Source organism: Lampetra planeri, chromosome 35, assembly GCF_965212315.1.
Source record: "Lampetra planeri chromosome 35, kcLamPlan1.2.h2, whole genome shotgun sequence".
Taxonomy (NCBI): Eukaryota; Metazoa; Chordata; class Hyperoartia; order Petromyzontiformes; family Petromyzontidae; genus Lampetra; species Lampetra planeri.
This window is the reverse complement of record NC_136141.1, coordinates 1,542,256-1,569,822: the sequence shown is the minus strand read 5'-3', so window position 1 is coordinate 1,569,822 and position 27,567 is coordinate 1,542,256. Positions and strand designations below refer to the sequence as shown.

Genomic DNA, 27,567 nt, shown 5'->3' with positions numbered 1-27,567 from the left:
ACGTGACGTTACCGAAAGAACCAAGAAGATGTGTTGATCTTGTCGCCACTCGTGGTGTTTCTGCGTGCGCGGGGGAGCTGTGGCGCACAGTTGCAAACCCGGCCACCTGAGTTTTGAGTTCCCGGCCAGACCTATGACAGCGGCGAGCGAAATATCTCACGCAGGTCTGGGAAAACTCGCCTATAAATAAGCAGCTAACAGAGGTGGACAGGATCTAACCTATACGTTATTTAATCATGTAATTTTGTTACACGAGTAATTGGCACCTTAATTACACAGCTCAAAAGTAATTGGTAATATGTATCTTAATTACATTAGACATACAATTTTGATTTAAAGCTTTCGTGACTGCAGGGATTCATATTCTTGGTTCTTTCGGTAAAGTCACGTAGAAGGGAAATAATAAAATAATATACATATATTATATTTAATAATATAACCAAGAATACATTAGACATGGTTATTTGTATTTTAACTACATTCCCTCCAGCATTTTCTAATTTTAATCCTTTATGTTGATCTTCTGCGGCATACTGCCTGGTGCAGAGTGTACCAGAATCAGAATCTTTATTTAGATTTCAGGAGGAATCTGATGAGCTATAAAACTCTTGTTTTACAGAAGGCCATGAGGGGCGGGTCAGAACGTTACAACAGCAAATAAAAAAAAACGATAGCAGCACGAAGTAAAAGTATAGCAAGATAAGCAAATCACAAGAAATATATATAAGTATCTATGTTTATTTTACTAGGTAAAGCCCACTGAGCTGTTAGATTCTTCTTCAGAAGCGATCTGGCCCACAAGTGTTAGCTCAACGAAGTGGTTTATCGTGTGCAAATCTATCGCAGCCAAATAATCTAAAGGCATGTTTCTACATCAGCACTGGAAAGATAAAGGCGTCGTGACGGTTGGTGCTGGCCACGTCACCCACCAATGGTTTGCTTTGGCCCTAAATAGGCGCTTGCGAACGCCACTTTTCCCAATCCTTCTATGTCGGCTATACGGTTGATGCGTGCCATTTGTGCGTGCTGCAGGAGGCTCAGTCTGGAACTGTGCTGGATGTCAAAGTTTACTGCACCGTTGTGCTGCTCGGATCTGGAGAAATGATCTACCCCGTGAACACCAGAGACCTTAGCTACTTCACGGTGAGTGCGGCAACGCCCAACGTGAACTTTGTCGCTTGGTCAATGGAATGTGTTCTCGTCATCCAGCGGAAGTGTGCCAGAATGAGTGACTCTTGTACATATCCGTCGAGTTAACTCACTCGCCTGGGAATACCGGAGGTCGTGCGTTCGACACCTACCCTCTGTCGTCTGTAGATTTGGAGTTTCCATGTTCTCCATGATCACGTGGATTTTTCTCCGGGTCTTCTGGTTTTTCCCCTCCACATTTAGAAAATGCATTTAGAGTATTTGGCTGCTATACATTTCCACATTCTAAGCCACTTCGTTGAGCTATCATTTGTGGCCAGGTCGCTTGTGGAAAAAAGCTACGTAGACCTTTGACCTTGCCCGGTAAAATAAAAATAGTGAAATAAACTGTAAAGGCATTGCAACATAACCGTACCTGTACGTGGGACCCATATTTTGAATGCTGCTTGAAGCGCGGTGAATGTTTCCTGTTGTGATAGCTGTACACCCCGTGTTTTCCGCTTCTCACGAGCTTCATCGGTATTCCTCAGCCGTATGCGTATGGGGACTACGTGGAGATGGATTGCTGGCTGGGACGTGTGCTTGACGTCAAGTCGCAGTTGATCATCACACTGTCGAATGGCGCCAGGTGAGACTCAACTCAACGCCAACACTGGACACCTCAATCCAGATTTGAAGTTTTCGTGACTGCAGGGATCCATGCTCTTTGTTCTTTCGGTAAAGTCACGTGGGTAGAAAAAATAAAATAAATCAAATCACGACGTTTCGATTGCAACACAAGCAATCGTCATCAGGTGGGAAAAAGACAGCGAGATTTTTTTTTTTCCTCCCACTTCAGCAAAAAAAATTCTTGCTGTAGTTTTCCCACCTGATGATGATTGCTTGTGTTGCAATCGAAACGTCGTGATTTGATTTATTTTATTTTTTCCTACGTGACTTTACCGAAAGAACCAGAGTACTGTACACCTCACCCCCCTGGATCAACTTCGTGACCTTCACGCACGTCAAAACAATTTACCCCCCACCCCGCCTGCGCCCTCAGAATTTTCAATGAATTGTAACGATTGTGAAGTTTTGATGTCGTTGAAGAAATGAATCATTCTTGTGCTCTCCTTTCTAGTCGCGATTGATTTGCCTGCCTTGTTTGTACTGTCTGTGGCGCCCATCTGTACTGTGTGTCATTCGTCTTTGATATATTTTTCTGGGTCAGATCCCGTAAGTAAAATTGCGTGTCGTAAACCCTCCGCCCGATCCTGGCTCACTGCCTGAGGATGCCGGTTGTAACTATCAACAGAACGTCGTACCCATTTAAATGCTGAGGTTTGACCCACGAAATGGATTACAATTCATAATATTGGTTGCAAAAGCCTACCCGTCGGTACTGTTCGCCTCGTCTGAAATCTGTCTTTAATGTACCATCTTGTTGCCCCCGGTGAAGCTTGGGGTTTTTTCCGACAATTACAATTTGCTCCCACATAGAGCCAAACGCTTACTAATGGAATTGGCCAAACATCCTCATCCAGCACCCTCCTGAAAAAAAGCTTACAGACTCAGTCTTGCTCTCCTGGATATATAAATAAATAAAACATGTGACAAGCGACTGTGTGACTAGCTGCCAGCACACGTGTGTGTGTGTGTATAACACGTTACCGACGTGTATTGTTCCATGAGGCTAGTCCACCTCTTTCAGATTGTTTTAAACAATCACTCGTAGCGCATGTACGTATGTACGCTGACGTAGCCAAACCGTGATAATCGGCGGTGCGGGCTGTGCACTGAGATGACCTTTCCCTCACCTCTGGCCACCCAGCAGTGTGGATGGGTAACCACAGTCGATTGGGCAGTTCTCGTGCAGTGGGGTAAAGTGTGGGTACTCCCCCCTCCTTGAAGATGTTTGACCAGCATGGAAGAATTGGCCAAATACTGCAGAAGTGTCATGAGCAAGTAATGGCAGGGCTGCACATCTTAATGTTTGTTAGTTCAACCAAGTTGGTTGTTAATGCCTCATGGTCATGTTTCGGTTTATTTATAATCCTCATCTATGAATAAGTCGCCTACATTCAGGGGGCTGGTGTCATTCGTGCAGGTGCCGGTGTGAACCCAATCTCCTCATTACAGTCCCCTTACTACGATCTGTCATACCTTGACCGTAGCCGTGACAGGCCTCCCGCGTAGAGCAGAGTTCCATGATGCCTCGTGTGGCACGGAGACCTGGGAGCCCATTGCGCTGATAAGCGTGCAAATCCTTGAATGCATTGCTCACACACTGTAATCGTGTATTTGCTATTGTAGCCGCCTTCACCTACCCACTGTGACCAGCGCGGTGAAGTATTGTCCACGACCCACACGGCATGGGGGAGGCCCCGCTTCCAGCAGCAGATTGACAGAGGCTGTCCATGTACGATGTTTGTTAACAGTGGTATTGTAGTTTTAATTTCCCCTTCCCCCCCCCCGCCGCCCCTCGTGGTCTGGTGGCAGCGATTGGGCATGGAGTTGCCATTCACTGGTTGGGCTGCCTGTAGCTACACATCAACTGCAGTGGCGGGCACGGTTACATTGGGAGTCTGGGAGAAGCCTGTAGACAGTGGTGGTGGTGGTGGCAGCAGAGGGAATGTACTGGCTGGCGCCTCGTGATGTATTGTATGGGAGGAGCATTTATAAATAATAAACGATGATTATGATGATGAGTGTGTACTTAAGCCTAGGCAGGTAGCCCCCTCTGCCAAACCCGACCCTAACCTACCAGCCAGACGACTGCCCCTCCACCCCACTAAAACGGAAAGGACTGCGTTCTAAACAATTGTGAGGTCCGAGGAATGACAAAGACTGGAGACGAGTTAATGGATAGTTTAATTGGAAGAGATTTGTCAAATTTTTGTTACGCCATTCTGCATACGAGCCTGCAGAAAGACCTCGGCAAAGATACGCGCAACTAGACCACAAAAGGGTGGCGACTGACAGCCAATGGATTGATAACCTCACAGAGGAGCAGAGTGGTCCCAAGGTAAAACAAATGCATCATCAGGGCAGAGGACAAGAAAGTGGGGATCCTAGGCAGCCACCCAAGCTCTCGCAAAGAGATCGCACGATTGATTAATTTATTTGAAAGGGTTTCAGGAGAATCACTTTGTCAAGCCGTCCTGTGCAAGGCCTTCTGCGCCGAGGTGGCCTGGTGGCTCCGAGGATAGCGCTGGAGCTCTGAGCTTAAATCCTGAGTCTGATCGGAGTTTTCGGCCACCGGTGATTACACTGAGCCGTCAAGTTTCATGAGATGATGCTCTCAGGCCTGGTTACCAATTATTTCACAACATCTATCACAAAGTGTTTTTCACTGAATTGTATTTCTTTAAACTTTTATGATTAACTTTGATACGGGGGGGGGTGGGGAACTATTTACAGAATGTCAAAGTGTGTTTGCTGCACCTTCCTCATACTGGATTTGACGTAATTTCTTAACTTTTAAATGTTGAAATTTACTTTTCATTCGATTACCAAGTTACTCATGGTCCATAGGCAGGAGTAGCATGTGCTCAGCATGACGGACAGTGTGTTGATGTGATTGGTGTTAGTGGGTGTGTTGATGTGTTTGGTGTTCTACTGGTGTGGGGTGTGTTGGTGTGTTTGGTGTTCTACTGGTGTGGGGTGTGTTGGTGTGATTGGTGTTCTATTGATGTGGGTGTGATGGTGTGATTGGTGTTCTACTGATGTGGGTGTGATGGTGTGTTTGGTGTTCTACTGATGTGGGTGTGATGGTGTGTTTGGTGTTCTACTGGTGTGGGGTGTGTTGGTGTGATTGGTGTTCTATTGATGTGGGTGTGATGGTGTGTTTGGTGTTCTACTGATGTGGGTGTGATGGTGTGTTTGGTGTTCTACTGGTGTGGGGTGTGATGGTGTGTTTGGTGTTCTACTGATGTGGGTGTGATGGTGTGATTGGTGTTCTACTGATGTGGGTGTGATGGTGTGTTTGGTGTTCTACTGATGTGGGTGTGATGGTGTGTTTGGTGTTCTACTGGTGTGGGGTGTGTTGGTGTGATTGGTGTTCTATTGATGTGGGTGTGATGGTGTGTTTGGTGTTCTACTGATGTGGGTGTGATGGTGTGTTTGGTGTTCTACTGGTGTGGGGTGTGTTGGTGTGATTGGTGTTCTACTGGTGTGGGTGTGATGGTGTGTTTGGTGTTCTACTGGTGTGGGGTGTGTTGGTGTGATTGGTGTTCTACTGATGTGGGTGTGATGGTGTGTTTGGTGTTCTACTGGTGTGGGGTGTGTTGGTGTGATTGGTGTTCTACTGATGTGGGTGTGATGGTGTGTTTGGTGTTCTACTGGTGTGGGGTGTGTTGGTGTGATTGGTGTTCTACTGATGTGGGTGTGATGGTGTGTTTGGTGTTCTACTGGTGTGGGGTGTGATGGTGTGTTTGGTGTTCTACTGGTGTGGCGTGTGTTGGTGTGATTGGTGTTCTACTGGTGTGGGGTGTGTTGATGTGTTTGGTGTTCTACTGGTGTGGGGTGTGTTGATGTGTTTGGTGTTCTACTGGTGTGGGGTGTGTTGGTGTGTTTGGTGTTCTACTGGTGTGGGGTGTGTTGGTGTGATTGGTGTTCTACTGGTGTGGGGTGGGTTGGTGTGATTGGTGTTCTACTGATGTGGGTGGGTTGGTGTGTTTAGTGTTCTACTGGTGTGGGTGTGTTGATGTGATTTGTATTCTACCGTTGTAGGTGTGCCATGAGCGTGGACGACGCCTGCAAACTTCAAGACGTGAATCCTCACCCAAGTGACTCGGTAAAGCTCTACCAATGTTCACACGTGATCTTTGTTTTTAAAATGTATTGCCATTGCACCACAAGTTAGTGTATGACCTTTTTTTTTTAATACCTGGTGTCAGTCTTTTGAAAAGTCTATCTAAAAGTTAAACGTTAAATGCTTACATTTACGCCCGGGCAAATCATCCTCAATGTCGCAGATTTTGTCAGGATTTCAGAATCCAAGCAGTTTTAAGCCTCAATAACACTTGGATGGATGACTGCATGGGAATGCCAGGTATTGTAGGGTTTATCCAGTGAGGCAGCCAGGTACAATGGATTATTTTACCCGTTTGTGGCCGAGTTTTGGGTATTTCCCGCTTGTTTTCTTGGGTTTTCTCTGGGTGTACCCTGCGTACCTCACACGTGGCAAGCACTCGCAAATGGAATTGGTCAAATGCGTAACCCTTCTGAAAAGTAGTCTGTAAAAGACTAAGACTCTTCTGGGTAAACGTAGACCATTATGATGATTGTTATTATTTGATCAACACCCTCAAATGTCACTTCACTTGTATAATAATTATGTACGCCCCTTTTGGCAATCCACTGCTTGGTGGAAACCTCCCTGCTCTGTGTTTGGCAAGGAGGGTTTGTTTAGCCATACTTCACCACACAGGTCGATATGGGTTGCTGAAGGGGAACGGTGGACCAAGGACCATCTTGGATATCACGTGCCGTCGATGTTAGCCATGGCTGGCAATTGAACCCAGGTCGCCGGGTTTATAGCACAGTGCGCTAACCGCTGCATCACCACTCCCCTCGCTTAAATTCATCATCCTGAGCCCTTTATCAATCTTCTACTGAATGAAGGCCTCCCCAAACCGTCGCCGTCTCTCATGATCCTGCCACGCAAAAGCCACCCAGTACCTGCACACGAGCACATTTAAAAAAAATATATTACATAAATGTAGCGCTTCGAATTTTTTGCCAGCATTATATTGACTGGTTCCTAAATCCTCATTGTTTCCCGAGCGCACGGCATGAACCGGCGTAAACCACTCACTCTGCTCTTTTGTTGCCACTGCGTGCCGTTTCGTTGTGTGCGCGTTGTTCAGGGAGTGTTTTTCAGCGAGCACTCGGGGTTCTACCCCAGCCAGTTGCTCATTGGGCCATCCAAGTCCTTTGCGAACGTGCAATGGTTGTCTGGTGTGAAGCCAGTTATCCGAAAGAAAAGCAACTTTAAAGCTCTGGTGGAGAAGGTAAGAGCTGACCTAACATCCTTCACTAATTATCACGTCGTTCAACATGCCGGCAGCCTTGATTTGAAGCTTTCGTGACTGCAGGAATCCATACTCTTTGGTTCTTTCGGTAAAATCACGTAGTTAGGAATAAAATAAAACAAATCACGACGTTTCGATCGCAACACAAGCGGTCGTCATCAGGCAAAGGAGTCAGCCTCTAAAGGCAAACTGTTTATAAAGGTTTGGGGATGGGTGTAGCCCAAGTGCATCAACAACACCAGAAGCACGGGCGGTGCACGAGTGCCAATGCAGCAGCAATGCCAATGCAGCAACAATGCCAATACAGCAACAATGCCAATGCAGCAACAATGGCAATGCAGCAACAATGGCAATACAGCAACAATGCCAATGCAGCAACAATGGCAATGCAGCAGCAATGCCAATGCAGCAACAATGTCAATGCAGCAGCAATGCCAATGCAGCAACAATGCCAATATAGCAACAGTTCCAATACAGCAACAATGCCAATGCAGCAACAATGCCAATGCAGCAACAATGCCAATGCAGCAACAATGCCAAACGCTGAAGATGCAGAGGGAAATTAACTAGGAAAAATAGACGAGTACCCGGCAGATATGATGGAACAACCATAAACAGTTAAGGTTTTACCTGGTTAATAACATCCTTCCAATGATTACTCAATTTGTATCCAACTTCTCGGTTGAAGTTATGTCTGTTTATGAAACCATCCGGATACATAAACTACGTGACTTTACCGAAAGAACCAAAGAGTATGCCGGCAGCCGCATACAGTTATCTCTCGACTTATCCGTGGGTGGATTATCCGGGTTGCGAGTGAATTAACCCAGGGACCGGTTGTGATGTCACCAACGATGCCTCGAAATGGCGTCGCTGCAATCTTAGCGCAGCATGCGAACAACCGCATGACGATGGTCCAACTTAGGTTATACTGTACACTGTTGGCAGGATTCTAAGAAGTCTGTTGATTTTTTTTACGGTGGAACATATTTCTGTAAAAATTCAAGCGTGAATGTACACCGTTGTCGTCTCCCCTTGCAGGTGGAAGTGGCCACGATGGAAGTGCGGTGGATCACCATGGGTTACTCTTCTGGGAAAGCAGTCTCTTCCATAGACCCTCCGAGTTCAATCGTTACGCAAGAGCTCCTACCAAGGTACCACCATCGGCATTATGCATATTGATACACGTAGCCAAGTGTGAGGCTGGTTAATGCCTTTCATCTTTGTCCCCGGTCAACTATCATCGACACACACACCTAATAATATTTAAGAAGGAAAGAAGACCCTGCCAGTTTATTTATTTTGTTATTCATATTCAACACAGCGACGATGATGATGCTGATGATTATTTTTTGTTCTGCATTGCATAAATTTGCGTCAGACTAGGGACTCCATGTCGAAGAGAGGGTCCTTGCCTGTAAGATGGGCAGTTCAGTAGCATTGCTTTAAGAAATCTGGACTGCTGATGAGACACTGCATATCTTTGCAGGAATTCATATTCTTTGGGTCTTTCCGTAAAGCCACGTAGATATAAAAATAATATTATTTTATGTGTGTAAGAATGTTTTTTATCTGGGAGAGATGGATATGTGAATGAGATGCTCGCTTGTTTATTTTGTGAGTAATATTTAATAGGAGTACCATATTTTTCGATTTAAAGCTTTCGTGACTGCAGGGATTCATCTTCTTGGTTCTTTCGGTAAAGTCACGTAGAAGGGAAGTAATAAAATAATAAAAACAAAACATAATAAAATAATTCTCACGACGTTTCGGCCACAACGCAAGCAGCCGTCCTCAGGTGAAGAAGCTTGGTGGTGTTTCATTCTTCACCTGAGGACGGCTGCTTGCGTTGTGGCCGAAACGTCGTGAGAATTATTTTATTATGTTTTGTTTTTATTATTTTATTACTTCCCTTCTACGTGACTTTACCGAAAGAACCAAGAAGATGAGTACCATATTCTCCAGATTAGTAGAGGCACATTTCCCACGTGTATATTTGACGAAAAGTTGTCGGCGCACGTTATAATCCTGCAGGTGTGTGTATGTGCGAGACCAGATCGGCGTCGCTTTGTTGTCACACGTGGTACAAGTTCTGGATGCATCTTACTTTTTAGAATATGTTAAAGTATTTTATATATTTTTTATCAAAGAAAGCTTTATTTTCATTAATTTTGATGTTTTACCTACGTGACTTTACCGAAAAAACCTAAGAATATGAATAAAAAAGCTTCACTGCGTCTAGAAATTTTTAGTAAGGTCTTGGATTTGTTATGAAGATGACAATTTTAATTTTGATACGTGTTTGATTTATTACATAAGTATTTCTCACAATCCACCCAGGATGAGCATGATGCAATTTGTACAGTTTTGCTGTACTGCTTTTAGCAGAATGCAATCTCGCAGTTTTTATTTCGGTGGCGAGACTGCCGATTGGCCTCGCAGAGTCTACACTGGTCATAGAGCTTACCTGATTCGTAAAAAAAAAAGATGCAAAACATTGGTCCAGAAATCTCACAAACAGACAGATATGAATGTCTTTCATTATTTTGTGGGAGTGATTCGTACCCTTGTCTGTTTTCTCTGACCATCGTCGGATGACTACGTGGTGTCCCACTTATCCTTCGCCGCAAATGCTTCGTTTCTCCAGAATTCAGAGATTAAACTTCTACGACCACGCACGAATGATGATGGGGGAGCGCGTCATGTACAACATCAGCTCCAGCGCCAAAATCTTGCACGGCAAACCAGACAAGGACTTCTTTGATTGGAACCCGCCGTTGAATGAAAATGTTGACGATGACAAGGTAGGTGTCGTGATGGAACGTCGTGAACACGCAAATAGCGCGCATTATGATCGTCGGAGGGTGTGTGAAACGTTACAGTTGCTTGGCGTGCTTTTGTGCTTTTCTCACTCTCGATCGTGCTAGCCAGACTCAACTTGCTTAGCTTCCGAGATACGACCACATTGTGAGGGCATTTCTTGTCGTTTGGTTGTAACGCGAGTGTGGAGCACGGCGTATGTTGCTGCGGTTGCACGTGGCAATCACTGTGTAGTTTACAGGAGCGGGCAGTTGTGAATTTATATTGTCGTGTGTTGTTGCAGAGCGAAGAGCTGCATGTGGTGTGCATGTCTCCCAGCAACTCGGCGAGCCGGCTGGCTGGAGACTTGGCTGCCGCGGACGATGTAAACGGTGAAGGGAAAGAGTCCACGGTGGAAAAAAACGATGAAAATTGCGAAGATATTGCAGACGAGCAGCGAGGGGCCTTTGGGGAACATGAGGTTGCGCTTGGCGACAGGAGTCTAGTTTGGGAGAACCACACCCTGAGCATCTCCAATGACTTGGTGACGATTAGCTGCACGCCTTTCTGCCACAGTTTCTCCGTTGACCACTTCACGGAGCAGCCAGGCGGGCGGGCGTTGCTCGCCTACCTGCACGGGAAGAAGGAGGAAGACGAGCAGCTGCCGGTGTTGCTCCAGAGCTTCGTCAAGGAATACTTAAAAAGCAGAGTGGCGGGCAACGAGAATCACGTCGTCGTGCGCGAAGCCGCTCGCAGCGACGGCGCGGTGGTGAACGACGACGGTAAGAGGCAGGGAGAGAGCGACGGCATGTTCAAACCCGTCTCCGGCTCCAAGAGGGCCAAGGTGTCCCCGACCGGACGCACGTCGGAGCTGGAGGACGGCGAAGCGGATTGGACGGACGAAAGCGACGAGACCAGTTCCGTTTCCTCCATGAGTTCCACGGCATCCTCCCAGGGCTGGCCGCCCGGCAGAAGGAAGCAGCCGCTTCCGCTCAACGTGAAGAAGCTCAAGAAGAAGATGAAACAGAAGCGCAAGCCCAAGGTCACCCGTGAAATCCGTTGTGGTGACAGGTGAGCGCGCGCCGTCCGTCCGGCGGAAGTGCGTGGCGCTTGAGCCAGGAGAGGTGCCCGCATCCCGTGTAACTGACTTGTTTGGCGAGGTCGCCGCTTGAACACCGTGAAGAAATCGACTCCTTTTGAAAGGGCTGCCCAAGGCAATGCGTTGTCTGCTCATGGTTTTTTTAAAGTTCCCATCAGTAAATCCATTTTACGGAGCTTTATGGGCTGTCTTTTCGTGACCCTCACATGGCATGTAACTATCGTATAGTGGCAACACATGGACCACACCTGCCTGCCGCCCCCCATCGTTGACTCTCCCCCTCCCGTGGCTGAACACGACAGGCCCAGACACAATAGCCCAGTGTTAAGGCAGTTGGTGGTGGCAGTCGTTGGCATCGATAGTTGCCCGGACCATTTTATACGTGAAAAAAAATGCCTGTCAGTTTCTCACGGTCCTGCAAATGCCATAATGCATGGGCGCCGCAGTGGTGAGATGTTATCTGCTTGGCATGGTACGCAGGAGGTTGTGTTTTCGATCCCGTCCCTGACTCCTGCTGTATATTTGGAGTTTGCATGTTCTCCCCGTGGTCGTGTGGATTTTTGTCCGGGTCCTCTGTTTTTTCCCTTCACAATTAGAAACAACATCGCCCGTTTAGGAGTATTTGGCTGCTAAAAATTTGCACGTGATAAGCCACTTTTGTTGAGCTGTCACTTGTGATTGCCAGGTCGCTTCTGAAAAAGAGCTGCGTGGCTCAGTGGGCCTTACCTGCCAAAATAAAATTAGTTGATCGTTTTTTTTTTATTGTTTCCATCACACTCCCGCACACGAGCCAATGCCATCGCTCCATCTCTGTGGCGGTCACCCCCTTGGACGTGCTATCTCCTTTCCTTTGGCTGCCACCACTCCATCACGGTGCTTCTCTCTCTCCGCCATCGTACCTCCCCGTTCACAGCACGCGTCCTAGTCTCGCCACGTCAATGTGGGGATGCTTCTGATTTGTGTTTGTTCCCCGACTATCTCGGTGTAATTCACAACGTGAATAACCTATCTACGTGACTGTACCGAAAGACCCAAAGAATATGATACTGCTCTTGTACTAATACCACCCACGTATATTTTTACTTGGACATTAGCCGACAACAGTCAACTCACGATTATCTGGAGTGGAAATACAAATCACGGGTTATGCACACATGTAAATATGTATTGTTTTATTACGTAGAATGGTGGTGATGATGATGATCTAGACCGGCAGTGTTGTTTTCATTGTTTCTTAAAGTGATTGGTCACTTGCCGGTGTGTTTGTGGTCACTTGAGTACCGAGACACAGATGCGCACAGAGCGAGGAGCAGCTTGTATAACTAGAGACCGGATTACATACCTTTATTCCGCATCCACGGAAAATCCATCCACGGATAATTTGGAGTTGGCTGCTTAAGTGAGTTTTTTCTTCTTCTATTGCTGCTGTAATTAGCGTCTCCCTCTTGCATGTTCCAGGCTGGCAGTGGAGGTGGTTCACACCAAGACGTACGCGGACGTGATGTGGCAGAACGGGCAAGTGGAGGTCAACATCCGATCCAATGACTTGATTCCTGTGCAACACATGGATGAAAATGAATTCTGGCCTGGGACATTTGTTATGGACAAACGAGGTGAGCATCGATCATAGACGGACATCCGATGTCGCGTTCGCAGCTCGTACGTCGAATATGGTGGGACGGTGGTGGGTGTGCGCGCCCGAATTGCAGCGCTGTGGAAATGAGGGTTGGTGGATCGCACAAATGTTGCGAAACTCCCTCCCTTGTAGGGGGCGTCGAGGTGCCATACCCTGGCATGCCAGAAGTGTGTGATACATGAAAGTGTGTGGACTAATCTTTCCATCTCGATTCCCTATGGAATCGAGTGTTGCCCCCTCGCACTTGTGAGTATTTTCCGAGTGCTCCGGTTTCCTCCCACCTATCTATTAACATGCATTTATTGGCTGAAAACATCTTTATATGTATAGGACCACACAGCTTGGGCAATTGTTACCGGCTCACCGCCTTGACTGTCTACCCGCTGGTCTGTGATTACTTGGCAATTGTGAGATGCAATTTGCATGAACGCCACTTTTTCATTCTTGTTTGTAAAAAATCGATTATTTAAAATGGTTGCAAATTATTTGTAATGTTACATACATCGGTTTGTGCATCGATTGTTGATTGCCAAGAATCGTTTCTGCGTCTATGAAACTTCTTTTGCCAGTATCAAAAAAAATGTGAAAAATAAGAATATATTTGACCCTTTCTGACAAGAAACCAGGTGTCAAGATATTGTCCTTTTGGCGTTTTATGGTCTAACACTGGTGATGAGACAAGGCCATGAAGCAGGCTGTCTCTGGTATAGGCCAATCCGTTTCAAAGAAAATGCGTATATTATCAGAACATGTTTGTGTGCATGATTTGCCAAAGGTATGTGTAGTTAATGCAGACTTGATGCTTTGAAAAAGGTATCTATTTGGTGTATGAATCGTTTATACAATCAATTATAGATTCCAAAAGTCACGTAATCAATAATCGAATGCACTTCACATGCTGTAATGGTTGAACTGATAGGCAGCCGAGAGTGTTCAAACCGCACGGTGCATTCCCATGCTGTTGATCACGTGACAATCCATGACGTCCAATATATTAAAAAAATCAGTTCCACCAGTAGATCACGGCCTCCCCACACACCGTATTGGGCGTGAGATCTTGCTCGGCTATACTTCTCTGTGCTGGTCAGTGCGAGTCGGTGAAGACGCGAGGCCTAGGACCGTTTTGAATATCAGTCGCCGCTGACGAAAACCATGACCGGGAATTTAACTCAAATCCGTCCGGTTCTCAGCGCACCACGCTAATCGCCATGCCACGTTTCTACCCAGCCACCACTGTCTACGCAGTTTTTCAGTTTGTTTACAGAGTTGTCAAAGTCCCTGTCGTAAATGTTCCGCAGAGTCAAAGATCTATAACGAGCCCAAGGAAGTGTACGGCGTGGTCAAGTCTGCCGACCACAGGGGTCGAACCTGCTGCATCGCATGGTACACCTTGGATACGGACCGCTTTGGCATGAAGGTGAGAGCCCAGCGTTGACGTGTATGGTACCGGCATGCCCCTCCCAGTTTTTGCCAGAGAGCTCTTCACGTGTTGCTGCCTATACATTCAACACATTTGTGAAAAGTTGTCTTAGACGTAATGTGATTGTACCGACGTGGGAACAGATGCTGTTCACGTCCAAGTGTGTTTCTTCGTCATCACTATCGTTATCGTCATCATGTTAAATCTGCTACCGGACGAAGAAATGAAGCGAATTGATAATTCTTTACAATCGTGCCCCACCGATTCCATGTTGTTTGTCAGAGGATGCAATGTACAAGTGGATCCGATCTAAACTCGTTGGGCCTCACTGCAAAACGAGTTGTGGAGCACGTGTGAGGCATTGTGCTTTAGTGGCAGGAATACTATAAACCTTCCCCATATGGAGTTTTCAGAGTGGGTAAGGCAAAAAAGATTGTAAATGTTGTGGGTTACTAGTTCAGCACACCGGTGTGTTGGAGAGTAAAACCCAATTGTAAATGTTGTGCATTTACTCGCCAACACATCCGTGTGCTGAACTAGTAACGAATTGGTACGTTTTGCTTGCGTGACAAACCTCACTAATTGCCTGTGTGTGTTCGGGTCGTGGCGGGTTTAACGACACATTTATATTTACGCGATCTAACCAAAAAAACCCCTCTATGGACAGTAATTGGTTGTCGTTGAAACTGTCTCTCTTGGAATCTGTTCACAGGACCCGGAACTGCTTCATCATGAAGAGGATGTCAGCGTTTACGATATCTCTGACCACGTAGACTTTCAGTTCCAGATCTCCGACACCGTTATCCGTTTGAGCAAAACCGGGATGATAATCCCAACCACCGAGGAGGTAATTGTGCAGCCGCATGTGCGTATATATATATGTATGTGTGTCGTATATTAGACACGGATGCTGTTTTCAAATTGTTTTTTCTTCGTACAAGTGTTACTTAACATGACTGAGGAGATGGCTTGTGATTTAATAAAGCAATGAAGTATTGGAAATATAAATGCCTTTGTTACTACAGAGGAACGTATTTAAATTGTGATGAAGGGAGAGACCAAACCCACAAATATTCAAAAATTGTGGACTAATGTTTTGAAATATTAGGAAGCGGAGTCCACTTCCTACCATTTCCAAAAATTACTCCTGTGATCCGTGAGAAAGGTCATGAATAAATACAGACTTGTATAATTTCGGCTTGCGGTCGACTACCGTGCCTGTGGTCTGTGATAATCACGGATAACAGGAAGAGACTGGACTCCGATACAGTAACTTGCCGACCTTCCCCTACTGGACATGTGTGGAAAAAATGAACTTCATAGCTCATCAGATTCCTCCAGGATAAATAAAACATTCCGATTCTGACACGCTCAACGTGTTTCAACCAGAACTTGTTTTCTTTTACATTTGCCGGCACTTACATCGACAGCCTTGGTTAAGCTGGCTCAGGGGGAGTTGCAAGGGACGGCCTTTATTCGTAATTTCACGGTCGTTTGTCAAGCCTCCCCGCTTGAATGGTGGTCGTCTCCCCATGCCCTGTGGGTCGTGGGGGTTGCTTGTTGGACCTGCTTCACCATGCTGGTCCTTGTGGCTTGGTGAGGCAGGCCGGAGCTGCTCCAGATGTCGCCCATGTTGCCTGCGGCCGTGAATTTAATTTTAAGTGACCAGGTTCCCTAACCCCATTGCACCGTCGGTCCATGGTATATATATATACCATGGGGAACTGTAGACCTGGTAAAAAATCTTAAAAAATGTATTAATGACGATGGCAGGATGCATGTCTGCTGTCGTCCAATTAAGATGTTTTACATATTATATTTGTAATTGTTAATGGGCAGAGGAGCGTAATTCCGTATGTGTTCTTTGTTAACCTCTTTCAGCCATGCATTGGGCAAGTTGTGAACATGGACGACTCTGGGAAAGTGAAGGTGCGGTGGATTAACAACACTATCTCCAGCTTGTATCCACAGGTGAGGTACATGCAGCAGCCTCCCTCAATGGCAATTCTTAATTTGCTACGAATTCATGAAGTTCGTAAGCGTCTTAACGTTGCATTTGTTCACTGTATTGGTCCACTTCAAATGACACCTTTTGAATGAATACGTCTGTGGCCAAATGTAACTATTAAGAATGAATAGGAATCGGATGTTCCTAAATACGTGTAGCCATTTATGCTGGTGCAGCAGTTTATGTGAATATAACACGTGGCTTTCCGCATTCAAGAAAGTGTAAATCGTACAATGAACATAATCTATTAGGAACTAAACTTTCATGTAGAGTTCTGTTGCTTTTAGGGACTTGTTATACACTGTTGAAATTGATCAAAGGGGTTGTCCAAAACTTTTGAGATAGAACCAGAGCAAAAATCAACCATTGACGAATACACAAACGCATTCCGCAACCGCTGTTTTATTTATTTGGCTATTTATTTATTTACTTATTTTGCGCCCCCGCCTATCAGGAGCTCTTTAAGGTAAACTCGGATTTCGAGGACTCCGACCTCGACTCGTTGGAGGAGGAGTGCGAGGATGATTGGAGCGACGACTACGACAGCTGGGAGACGGACGAGGATGGCACCGAGACGGAAAACCAAGCGCCGGCTGCCACCGTCGAGGACCAGGCCAGCGAGGGCCCCGCCAATGCGGTGCCCCCTTCTCCCGCAGCCGACAAGCGCTCCAAGCCCCAGCAGCACCTCTCCGAGGCGGAGGCCGACGGCTCGAAGGGCGCGTCCGGCGGTCGTGCGGGAGCCAAGAACCCCGAAGCGAGCGCCAGGGAACCAGCCGGAGCCGAATCTGGAGCCACGGCGTCCGCGTTGAATCGGGCCAGCATGGATTTACCGGAAATTAAAGGTGAGGCTTTGCCTCTTCGATCTAATCAGGATGAGAGATTTGTATTCGTACGGCACTTAAACGTGGCAACTCGGAGCGTCCTTGCATCGTGGCGTCTCCTCTCCACCAATTCCAGTGGCCTGCTGTCGTCTAGCCAAGGGGACTTTTGCGGTGGTAGCTGTCACTGAGTGGCGTAGGGTGATGGCAGCAGCAGCAGCAGCATCCTGCAATGGGCATTAGTCTGCCAGTAGGAGGACAAAATTGCAATGTTTAGTGTTTTTTCACACGTACGTCATCAGAACTGGAACAGGGTTAACATCTCCCCACCGCCCAACTTAACTTGCGCTCATGTCACCTCGCCTGCAGAGGCGACGGTGCGTCTGCTGGAGAGCCTCAAGAACATGACGGTGGAGCAGGTGCTCGTGGGCTCGCCCACCACCGCGGCGCAGCCTTGCCCCGAGAGGCCGAGCCGCGACCACAAGTTCCTCAACGACATCAAGAAGCTGCAGGAGCTGCTCCGGAAGACCATGGACAGCATGACGTCCGCAGAGGACGACGAGGAAGCGGAGAAGCCTTCCAATGAGGCGCGATTGCATTCACTACGACACCACACACACTACGCTGTACGCGAGACACCATGCTATACACTCCACACCACCATTATACACTACAATACACTATTATATACTAAAATACGCCATATTCTTGGTTCTTTCGGTAAAGTCACGTAGAAGGGAAATAATAAAATAATATAGATATAAAACAAAAAAAATTCTCACGACGTTTCGACTGCAACACAAGCAGTCGAAACGTCGTGAGAATTTTTATTTTTTATATTTATATTATTTTTTTATATTTATATTATTTTATTATTTCCCTTCTACGTGACTTTACCGAAAGAACCAAGAATATGAATCGCTGCAGTCACGAAAGCTTTAAATTAAAATACACCACTCTACTAACTTGAAAACTCATTTCTTTAGAACTGGTTTTTGTGTTTATTTTGTATGTCCTTCCCCCGCACATCCGATGGCCACAAATGATAGCTCAATGAAGTGGCTTATCACGTGGAAATGTATTGCAGCCAAATACTCTTAAGCACATGTTTCTAAATGTGGAGGGAAAAACCGGAGGACCCGGAGAAAAATCCACGTGACTACGGGGAGAGACACATGCAAACTCCAAATATACAGCAGGCGTCAGGGTCGGGATCGAACCCACGACCTCCTGTATACCAGGCGAGGGAGTTAACATCTCCTAGCCACCGTAGCAGCGTAAACCACTGGGCCCTCATTTACATTCATCATCATCACCAACATCACGTTGGTCAGCAATGCAGGCTGGTGAGATTTCTGACGGTCGTGTAAAACTAAAGCTACCCCCTCCGCGTCTTCTTGAACGGACCCCCTAAACGCCGACTGCGTTTGCCTTGCAGAAGGAGGAAGCGGCGGTGTTCAATCCCAGCAAAACGGCCAGCGACGCGCCCGTGCTGTGCGAGTGTCGCGGTGCCCAGCCCGGAGTGATCCTCACCAGTGCACAGGGAGAAGTCTTCTCGGTGTTCGAGACCGCCCCAGGTAAATGCGGCGGCGGAGCGTCTTGAAGAGACGCGGAGAGAGAAACACGCGGGATCGGGCGAACGGCGTCATTTTTTCAAATGAACCGCGATTCCTCGCTGATGGCTCGTCAAGGAATGTAAACCGTCACGCGAACTCCGGTCATCATCGCAGCAGCAGCGGCCTTTGGCTGGCCATCGAACAGAGATGGTGGTCACCGCATCGCGGCGCTTTCGGATGCGCTTCTGCGCCATCTGGAACGCTCTTTCTGCCGATATTAAGGAAGCCACTGGAGCCATGTACTTTTAAATCATTTGGATTGAAACTCATTTCTTTAGAACTGCTTTTTGCGTTTAGTTTGTTGTCCTTCCCCCACACCTCTGATTAGCGTGGCTGGCCACGTACGGTGCGAAAAAAGTTGAACTTACACATGCGTTCTCAGTGGCTGGTCAGTTTTTAAGAAAGGCACGCGGGCTTGGGCAGGACACGTCTACGCAAGGGACGGTGGCCGACGGTCAAGGATAATGGCAGCCTAGGATTGTAAACTCAAAACGCGGCGGGGGACGTCCGCCGGTTAGATGGAGCGGTTTAAATCGCCTCTCGAGCGGGTGCCGGGCGGATTGTTGAATTGTGGGATCCTGAGAGATGGGGGGGGCGGCCCCTTGGGGGACGGTGTTCCTCCAGCAGCTGGATTGACCGTCGCCGATGATGATAGCAACTGAATGCTTGAAGCATCTCCAGACAACTGTGTTTAGGGAAGTAATACAAATAATAATTACCCTCCCTATACTCTTTGGTTCTTTCGGTAAAATAAAATAAATCACGACGTTTCGAGCGCAACACAGGTGGGAAAGCATGGTCTGCTGCTTAGGCAGACTGTTTTAATAGGTTTGAAATGGGTGTAGCCCAATGGGTCATAAAGAAGTGGCCGGGGCCAATGATGTTAATGTGAGAGATTAGCATGTAAATGTAAACTAGGAGAGCGGCCTCCCCTATGTTTGATGGCAATTTGGAGGATGGCGTTAATCATGGATTAGAATTTAGATTTAGACTGGAGGAATAGAATGAGCTATGATATGAAACTTTTTTTTACGGATGTCCAGTAGGCTCCCTGATGCCACGTAGGTTTAGCGTCCCAGCATGCTGGAACCAAGGCCGCACTTTGAGAAATACCCCCGCGTGTTGTTGAATCCTCCGTTTGATTTCCGTCGCCGCGAATGTTTTAATCGGCGCACGTTTCCGCTCTCGCCGTAGACTCGCACATGTTCAAGAAGACCGAATTTCAACCATCGGATTCCAAAAAGTTCTTCGGCTCCGTCAGAAAGGAGATGGCGCTGCTGGCAACGTCGCTGCCAGAGGGCATCGTCGTGAAGACTTTTGAGGACCGCATGGTGCGTCCTCCCATTCCACGCTTTCTCGTTAGCGCATTTGACCGAGGGTGAAAGGGGTTCATCCGTGAGCTCTTTCTGCCTCTCCATTCGTGCATCGGTACCTCCGTCTGTCCAGCCTGTCTGCAGCGGGGGGGGGAGGCGTAACTCTCGTACAGATATGACCCATTATGAACGAAACTTTAATAAAGATGCTTTGCTATTGGGGACATAAAAAAGATATACAATAAATATGTTTCAGAAATTCTCAATACACCAGTGGATGAATGACATCCACACTGCATGTTGGTCATGGAGAGGTTATTTTTTGGTTATACCATACTTGTACATGCCGGTCAGTGTGGTTTTATGAAGGGGAGGAGGGCTGGACCGGTTCTGACGTGACGCCAACTCGGGTCTCCGAGTTCACAGTGCAGACGCTAACCAAGCTACCACCATTCAATTTGACCGGTTTTAATTTGACACATCGTGCACTTCGCTCAATGCTTTTGGTCACGGGAATATGGTGGTACCCCTACGATTCGATGAATAGTGCTAATTGTAAAGTGGGGGTGGGAGGAAGGGAAGGTGGAGGAGGAGAAGGGGAGGTGGTGGGGGGAGACAAGGAGGGGGGGAGACGGGGAGGTGGGGGGGGGAGAAGAGGAGGTGGGGGGAGAAAAGGAGGGGTGGAGAATGGGAGGGGGGGGAGAAGGGGACGCCTGGAGAGAAGGAGAGGCGGGGGGAGGGAGAAGGGAAGCCGGGGGGGATTTGATGTAAACTAATAATCCCATGCCCGGCCGTTGACACGTTGTGTGTGTTGTTTCACAGGACCTGTTCTCGGCGCTGATCCACGGCCCAGCGAGGACTCCGTACGAGGACGGCCTTTTTGTCTTCGACATTCAGCTCCCCGCCATTTACCCGTCCTGCCCCCCTTCCTTCCAATATCTCTCCCAGTGCAGCGGCCGCCTCAACCCCAACCTCTACGAGAACGGGAAAGTGTGCGTCAGCCTGCTGGGCACCTGGGTCGGAAAGGTATAACGCTGCTGCACGTGTGCACGGGCTCCAGCTGAAGGGCTTTGTGGAGTTCGTTTGCGTCCACGGCAGTTCGGCTCGGATTGCGGTTCGGGCACGGCGGCCGCCCTGGTTAGTAACGGTGGAGGGGGGGTGCGTTTAACCAAAAATGCACGCCGTCCGTTTCACGTTGGACGTCGGATCCCCCGCGATGTGATTTAGTAGCATCGCCTCCTTGCTGGTAGAATATCCCCCCGGCTCTCCACCCCGCTTAGGCAGGCCATCGCTGCGTTTCAACTTCTGCTGAGTGGAGGCAGCTGTCACCAGTGTCACATGGGCGAGACTGGAATGGTTGAGATGAGATGTGATGATGCAAGGCGATTTTGAGCAGTGGTCCTGTGCATGCAAAATCCCTCCAATCCACCACCATCTATCTACAAGTGGACGTGGAAGCCCTAGCCAGAGAATATTTCAACGACCTCATCCACTTGGAATTTCATTTCTTGAGTGTCTTAACATTAGTTACTTTGTGGTTTGAAAAGGTGTTTTTTATTTATATTTGTGGATTTTCTTCAAGTCTGTGCCGTTAAGAGGGTTTAAAGTAAAACCTCTTGTTGTTCGTTTAACACGTAGGCTTTCGTTACCAAATAACATTTTTTGGGTTAGAGATTTTTTTGGGCTTTGATTGCGTAAATTTACACGTAAAACTACGCGATCCAACCCAAAAAAATCTCTAACCCAAAAAACCTCTAATTGTTGCTTGTTGTTTTTTGCACGATGTTTCAGGGAACGGAGAAGTGGACTAACAAGTCAAGTCTTCTTCAAGTGCTGATTTCTATCCAAGGTAGGACCCCCCCCCCCCCCCCCATGAGATGGTGAACTCGGCCGTACCGTTGTTGCAAGAAGGAATCAAATGTCCATTTGTAGACCACATGCTGTTGTCATTTAAAGTTCATAGCTATGGCCTTTATTTAAAATGTATATAATTTTTTAAAAGACCACGTTTTGTAAAAGCATTTATATTTTATGTTACACGCTAATCCATTAAAGTATCGCCCATTATAAAAAATATATATATAATGGCAGGCTAGTTTAAACTAGGTCAATAGAACAAGCTGGGTGGTGTGACAATGTTGTTCATACGAGTCGCATCCCTCTAAGCCTCAGCACGTCCGCCACTGGCGATGGCGAGACGCGCCTGGAATGGAGATTCGTGACCGTTTTGAACCTCCGCCTGTATCATGTTCGTAGTCCACTTCGTGGGGGTCATTTAGTGAACCGTGCTATGGAGAATACCCAGTCTTGCAATAATTTGTACGGTGCCCTTCAAAACTAAACGTCGAAATGCCCCTCGCTTGATCTTCAGGGCTCATCTTGGTGAACGAGCCGTACTACAACGAGGCGGGCTTCGAGAGTGACCGAGGCCTGCAGGAAGGCTACGAGAACAGCCGCTGCTACAACGAGATGGTGCTCATCAAGCTCGTGCAGTCCATGACGGTGCTGCTCAGCCACCCGCCCGCCGTCTTTCAGCACGAGATCCGCGAGCACTTCCAGACGCGCGGCTGGCGCATGCTGCACCGCCTGCAGGCCTGGCTCGACCTGCACCAGCTGCTGCAGCAGCAGCAGGAGAGCCTCGCGGCGTCACCGCTGTCCGCCGAGGACCGCGCGGCGCCGCCCGCGCTCCAGCGGGGAGCGTCCCCGCACGGCGGCTGTCGAAGCGGCAACTCCGAAGCCGCCGACGCCCAAGTTGTGGAGGACGACTGCGCCATGGAGTGCGACTCCTCGGCCGGCGAAGGAGCCGTCGGCGGTGCCGTTGGCGGTGCCGTCGGAGGAGCCGTCGGCGGTGCTGTCGGCGGTGCCGTCGGCGGAGCCGTCAGCGGAGCAGTTGGCGGTGCCGCGGAAGCCGGCGCTGCGTCCACGCAGGAAGAGGGGGATGCCGAGGAGGGTGCCGGAGCGGTCTTCGGTGGCGAGCCGACGGGGGAGAGGGCGCGCGCCGAGGGCAAGGCGCTCGACAAGTCGGGCGAAGAGGCGGAGAGCGCCGTGAAACCCAAGAAGCGCAAGAAGAGCTACCGCACCTTCCTGCAGGGGAGGAGCGGCTACCCCGACGTGGGCTTCCCTCTCTTTCCCCTTTCCAAGGGTTTTAGCAAAAGCCTCAAGACTTGTCTGCAGCAATATCAGTCCATTCTGGTGTCCTTGGGCATCCCCGACAACATCGTGGGCAGGCCAGAGAGCAGCGCGGCACGCACAGACGCGCAGATGGAGACGGAGCCGGTACCAGAACATGAGCAACGTGACAGCGGCAGGCATTAACCGTGTCCCCCCAGGCAGCTTTATCGGTCCGCTATCAGATTTACCAGGAACGCAAGACACAAACTAAAATATCAATGCATGTTTTGAAAGGTCACTAAAGGACGGTGCATCGTTAAAAAAAAAAAAAGCCGAACGTGGTTTGTGGGATACCTCAAGCAGAGCTCTCGTTATTAAATTCCCAGTTCGATCGCCAATGTTTGTACGTGCGCAAATGTACAAATTCTCAGTAATATTTTTACTGTTGAGGAAAACAAATGGGAATGTGTTGATAAACCGCATTAAAGATTAAACGTGAAAAACATGGTAAACCGCTTGTGATGCCTGTTATCTGAATGTCACTTTCTGATTATAATATTTTTTTTCTATTGCCACAAGCGTGTGTGAAATACTTATTGAAATGTGTTGCCGATTGTCATGGAGCGCACAAAGCTTTGCGTGCTTAGACGGCACAGTTGAGCCGACGTCCGTGACCAGGGTTCATCCTCACAATAGTGAAGGGGCGGTGGGCCTGTGGGTCACCAGCCTTGAGCGCTGAGGCAGCCAGCACCGCTGAGAACCTGGTATCTAACTCGGTTCTCAGGCGTCTCAAGCTGCGATGGCATCTGCCCTGGTCACAAGCGCTTTATTTTGGCGAAATTCTCGCTTTTGGAATGACAAATGTCACTGACGATCACGCAAAACAAATATTCCCATTGCAGGGAGCGTGAGAGAGTGGGTGACCCCTCTCGTATAAAGAATGAAAACGCGACAGAATTTTTCTGGAGCAACGAAAAATCTCTTCCGTCGTCAATCCTGTGACACGGCCAAGCGCCGCATTGCAATGTTTGCGATTTAATTAATCTCGACACAAAGATGCCGAGAGCACACATTAAGAATACATTTTTGGGGAGGGGGGTGGGGAAGTAAAAAACATTGGAGCCTTGAGTCACTTTTCTGGAGGCGCGAGGTCCCGAGTATAATGACTGGTGTCACCCAAGCCGCTGATAGATTTTCTCTTGTGCTTGCGTCACGGTCATCGATCCAACCGTGACATTTACACGATCCCAATTTAGCATGTCAGAAATCACGGCGGTGGTGGCGCCGTCGGATGCCTGACATTCAGCACCGGAGGTGGCGAGGGTTTGGTGGGTCGAACAAATGTTGTGAAACTCCCTGGCACGTGGTTGTCCGGAGTGCCCCGTGCCCTCCAACCTGTTCCATCTGCACGGGATCGATTATTGGACCCATCGCACGCGCGGCTTTTTCGCTGGGTGCTCCAGTTTCCTCCCAACTGTAAATACTCATTAATTGGCCGATAACACCTTCAAATAAATCTAGATGTAGGATCGCAGAGCTTGTGGAATTGGGCACCAGCGCACGCCGTGGCTGCCGTTGCCGCTCGACCTGCACTCCCTCGCGCCTCCCGAATTGTTCTCGCGTCGGAAGCGAGCGGATGCCGCGCGGAGCGTTACACGTTGGAAGTTATTACAATAAAGAGACTGAAAAATATATATGCATTTCTTTTTGAGGTTTACAAGGCGATGATAACTTTGGGACAAAAAAAAAATGACATCTCCGTGATGATTTTGTAATCGCTCCCATGTCGCTGTCGTTTCAGGTTGCAGTGCGGTGTCCGTTCATAAACAGTGATGCGCCATGAGCACGCCTCGTTTCGCGTGTTTGTTCTCCACATGCGCACTGCGACTCGTCACCACCCCCCTCCCCCCCCTGGAATCGAGCGCACCGCTGAGTGACGATCCGTTCGTTGCTCCTCCGCACCGCGGAGTGGATGGGTGTCCCTTGACCGAGTGCACGTGGAATGATGGGGGGTGGGGGGGGCGGCGTTCGTTGTGTTGGGGCTACCACCGAGTAAGGGTCAAGGTTCATATTCACGCCCGAACGAAAAGGAGACAAAATCGCAGTCGGCCTTTGCGATCAGGAGAACTTCTGGCGGCGAATTCACCGCGGTTCCTCTTAACCAAACCTCGGACCGAGCGCGATCGTTGCCAACTCGGAAGGTGACCTGCGTGGTGGAGCCCCATGGATGCGAGTTTAGACCACGTGTTGATTGTGATGTGTGAGGGGTTGCCACCTTCGGGGGCACAGCTGCTGTGCAACTGCCAATCATCTCAGCCAACCCATGGCACCACCTGGGTCTGTCCTGTGACCTCTCGTTGAGCCTTCGACACTCCACGTGGCCTCAATGTGCACCTGGCCTGGCACCAGCTACGTGGTGACATCACCGCCACTTAGCGGCGATGGCGACTGTTGTTGCTGTTGTGAAACGTTGACTCGATATAGAACTAATGGTTATGAAAATGGCATACGCATGCTTTGGGAGAATGAATGAAAAACACCGCTCGGGGCAGCTGATGAATTCGCACCGCAGGAAACGCAAACATCGCCCCCTGGGGTGCACAGAAGGCTGTACAAGCTTAGGGAGCTGAATGTGCGCCATTCCCAACGGAAATTGTAGATTTGAAAGTTTGTCCGCGAGAGGAATACAATATTGGAATGAAATCGCAGTGTTTTAGAAGTTCCACGGCACTTTATTCGATAGCTTAATAGGCGTTCCATATGCATGATTAATCCATTTTAAATAATGTTATGCAAAATGGGACCTTTTTTGGCAGTATCAAAAGTATGAAAAAATAAGAATAGATTTCGATTTAAAGCTTTCGTGACTGCAGGGATTCATCTTCTTTCGGTAAAGCCACGTAGAAGGGAAATAATAAAAATAAAAGATAATAAAATAATTCTCACGACGTTTCGGCCACAACGCAAGCAGCCGTCCTCAGGTGAAGACCAGGTCTGTCGGGTAGACAGACCTGTTTTATTTTTATTATTTTATGATTTCCCTTCTACGTGACTTTACCGAAAGAACTAAGAAAATAAGAATAGGTTTTACCCTTTCTGACAATATAACCGGAGTTGTGTTTAAGATGCTCAAACACCAAGCAGAAACTTTTTGCAAGGCATCAAGTTATTATATTCGCCACACATGCAGGACGTGTGGTGAGCATGCGAACACACACGTGGCTCTGATCATATTTGGCACGGTCTTTGAAACTGATGGACCTACACCTCGTGTCGCCCGTGTCAGAGCGTGCTCGTCTGCGTGTTCACCACAAGTACTGCATGTGTGGTGAATGCAGTCTTCGGTTCCTTGCAAAAGGTTTCTATTTGGTGTTTAAACATCTTGACACAACTGTTTTATTGGCAGTATTTTATTTTCTACCCACGTGACTCTACCGAAAGAACCAAATAGTATGGATTCCAGCAGTCACGATAGCTTCAAATCGAGATTGGTAAAACCGATGTTTAATGTTTTATACAGTATTGTCTATTTCCAACTTGGATTATACAAAGGTTACCCATAAATGCCTCCTTTATCTCCCAGTCACTTTTGATACGAACTGCTACAAAATGTAACATTCATCCTTGAGAATGTCACAAACGTTTGGCTTGTTTTTTTTTACGAGTCTACATTTTTGTTTTATTGTTCTACACAATTGCATCGGCGTGTGGAAGCATGGGACCAGAATTCCGTAACAACGAAAGAATTTCGTCTGCGTCACGTAACCATTCACAACATCCGCAACCTCCGTGTAGTTTTGTTTTAATGTCGCCGAACTAATATTCCGGTTTGCCGAACGAATAACATTGAGGTCGCGCTCATTACACACAGGGTGCTTGCCACAAATTAACCACAATACCTTGCCGATCTCATCGAGTAGCATGAACCATCGCTTGAACTCCGGTCGTCATGCTCGCAGCAGCAGCAGCTAATGGGTAGCCATCAAACAAAGACGGTCACCGTAAAGCGCGCTTTCAAATGCGTTTCTGCGGCCGTCTGGAACGCTCTTCCGATATTCGGAAGCCGCTAGAACTATGCACTTTTAAATCATCTCGATTGAAATTAATTTCTTTCGAGCTGATTTTCGTGTTTGCTTTGCCCTTCCCTCACACCTCCCATTAGCACGGTTGGCTACGTATGGTGCGAAAGAAGTCCGAGGAATACGATTGGCGAGTGAAATTTAATTGGGTCCTGAGACTCCACCCTTAACCGACTCGCACTGGTCACAGTGGTGAAATGTGGTCAACACCACCCCATAACCATGACGAACGCACACAAGGTGGAGAGGGCTTTCATCCAGCAGTGGATTGACAAAGAAGTCCAGCATACATGCATACTACATGGGCAGAAGTCCAGCATACTACATGGGCAACCGCGTGCTATGTGAAGGACCTCTTGAGTATTTATACAGTGGATGTGGCAGCGGTGTCTATTGCAATGGGCTCAGGAGAAATGGCCTTTAATGTGGTTTGGCATTTATCATTTTGGAGCGGGGCTGTAAGCCATCTCGCATTTTAATCAGATGGCTTTCACGTGAATGGCGA

The 27,567-nt window shown here is 48.0% G+C and overlaps 1 protein-coding gene across 1 annotated transcript in view; it reads left to right on the top strand.

Annotated features, from left to right (window-relative positions):
• Positions 1–24,826, top strand: part of UBE2O (ubiquitin conjugating enzyme E2 O) — a 30,953-nt gene extending 6,127 nt beyond the window's left edge. Inside the window, exons 3-20 of the mRNA XM_078610787.1 lie at positions 1,033–1,143; positions 1,680–1,777; positions 5,860–5,923; positions 6,999–7,142; positions 8,205–8,317; positions 9,811–9,967; positions 10,267–11,033; positions 12,520–12,674; positions 13,996–14,114; positions 14,830–14,964; positions 15,999–16,088; positions 16,580–16,967; positions 17,313–17,530; positions 18,382–18,520; positions 19,754–19,890; positions 20,695–20,898; positions 21,664–21,721; positions 22,244–24,826. Coding sequence (XP_078466913.1) covers positions 1,033–1,143; positions 1,680–1,777; positions 5,860–5,923; positions 6,999–7,142; positions 8,205–8,317; positions 9,811–9,967; positions 10,267–11,033; positions 12,520–12,674; positions 13,996–14,114; positions 14,830–14,964; positions 15,999–16,088; positions 16,580–16,967; positions 17,313–17,530; positions 18,382–18,520; positions 19,754–19,890; positions 20,695–20,898; positions 21,664–21,721; positions 22,244–23,187 — 4,041 coding nt within the window. The 3' untranslated portion in view covers positions 23,188–24,826. The remainder of the gene's footprint in view (positions 1–1,032; positions 1,144–1,679; positions 1,778–5,859; positions 5,924–6,998; positions 7,143–8,204; positions 8,318–9,810; positions 9,968–10,266; positions 11,034–12,519; positions 12,675–13,995; positions 14,115–14,829; positions 14,965–15,998; positions 16,089–16,579; positions 16,968–17,312; positions 17,531–18,381; positions 18,521–19,753; positions 19,891–20,694; positions 20,899–21,663; positions 21,722–22,243) is intronic.
• Positions 24,827–27,567: the final 2,741 nt, after the last annotated feature.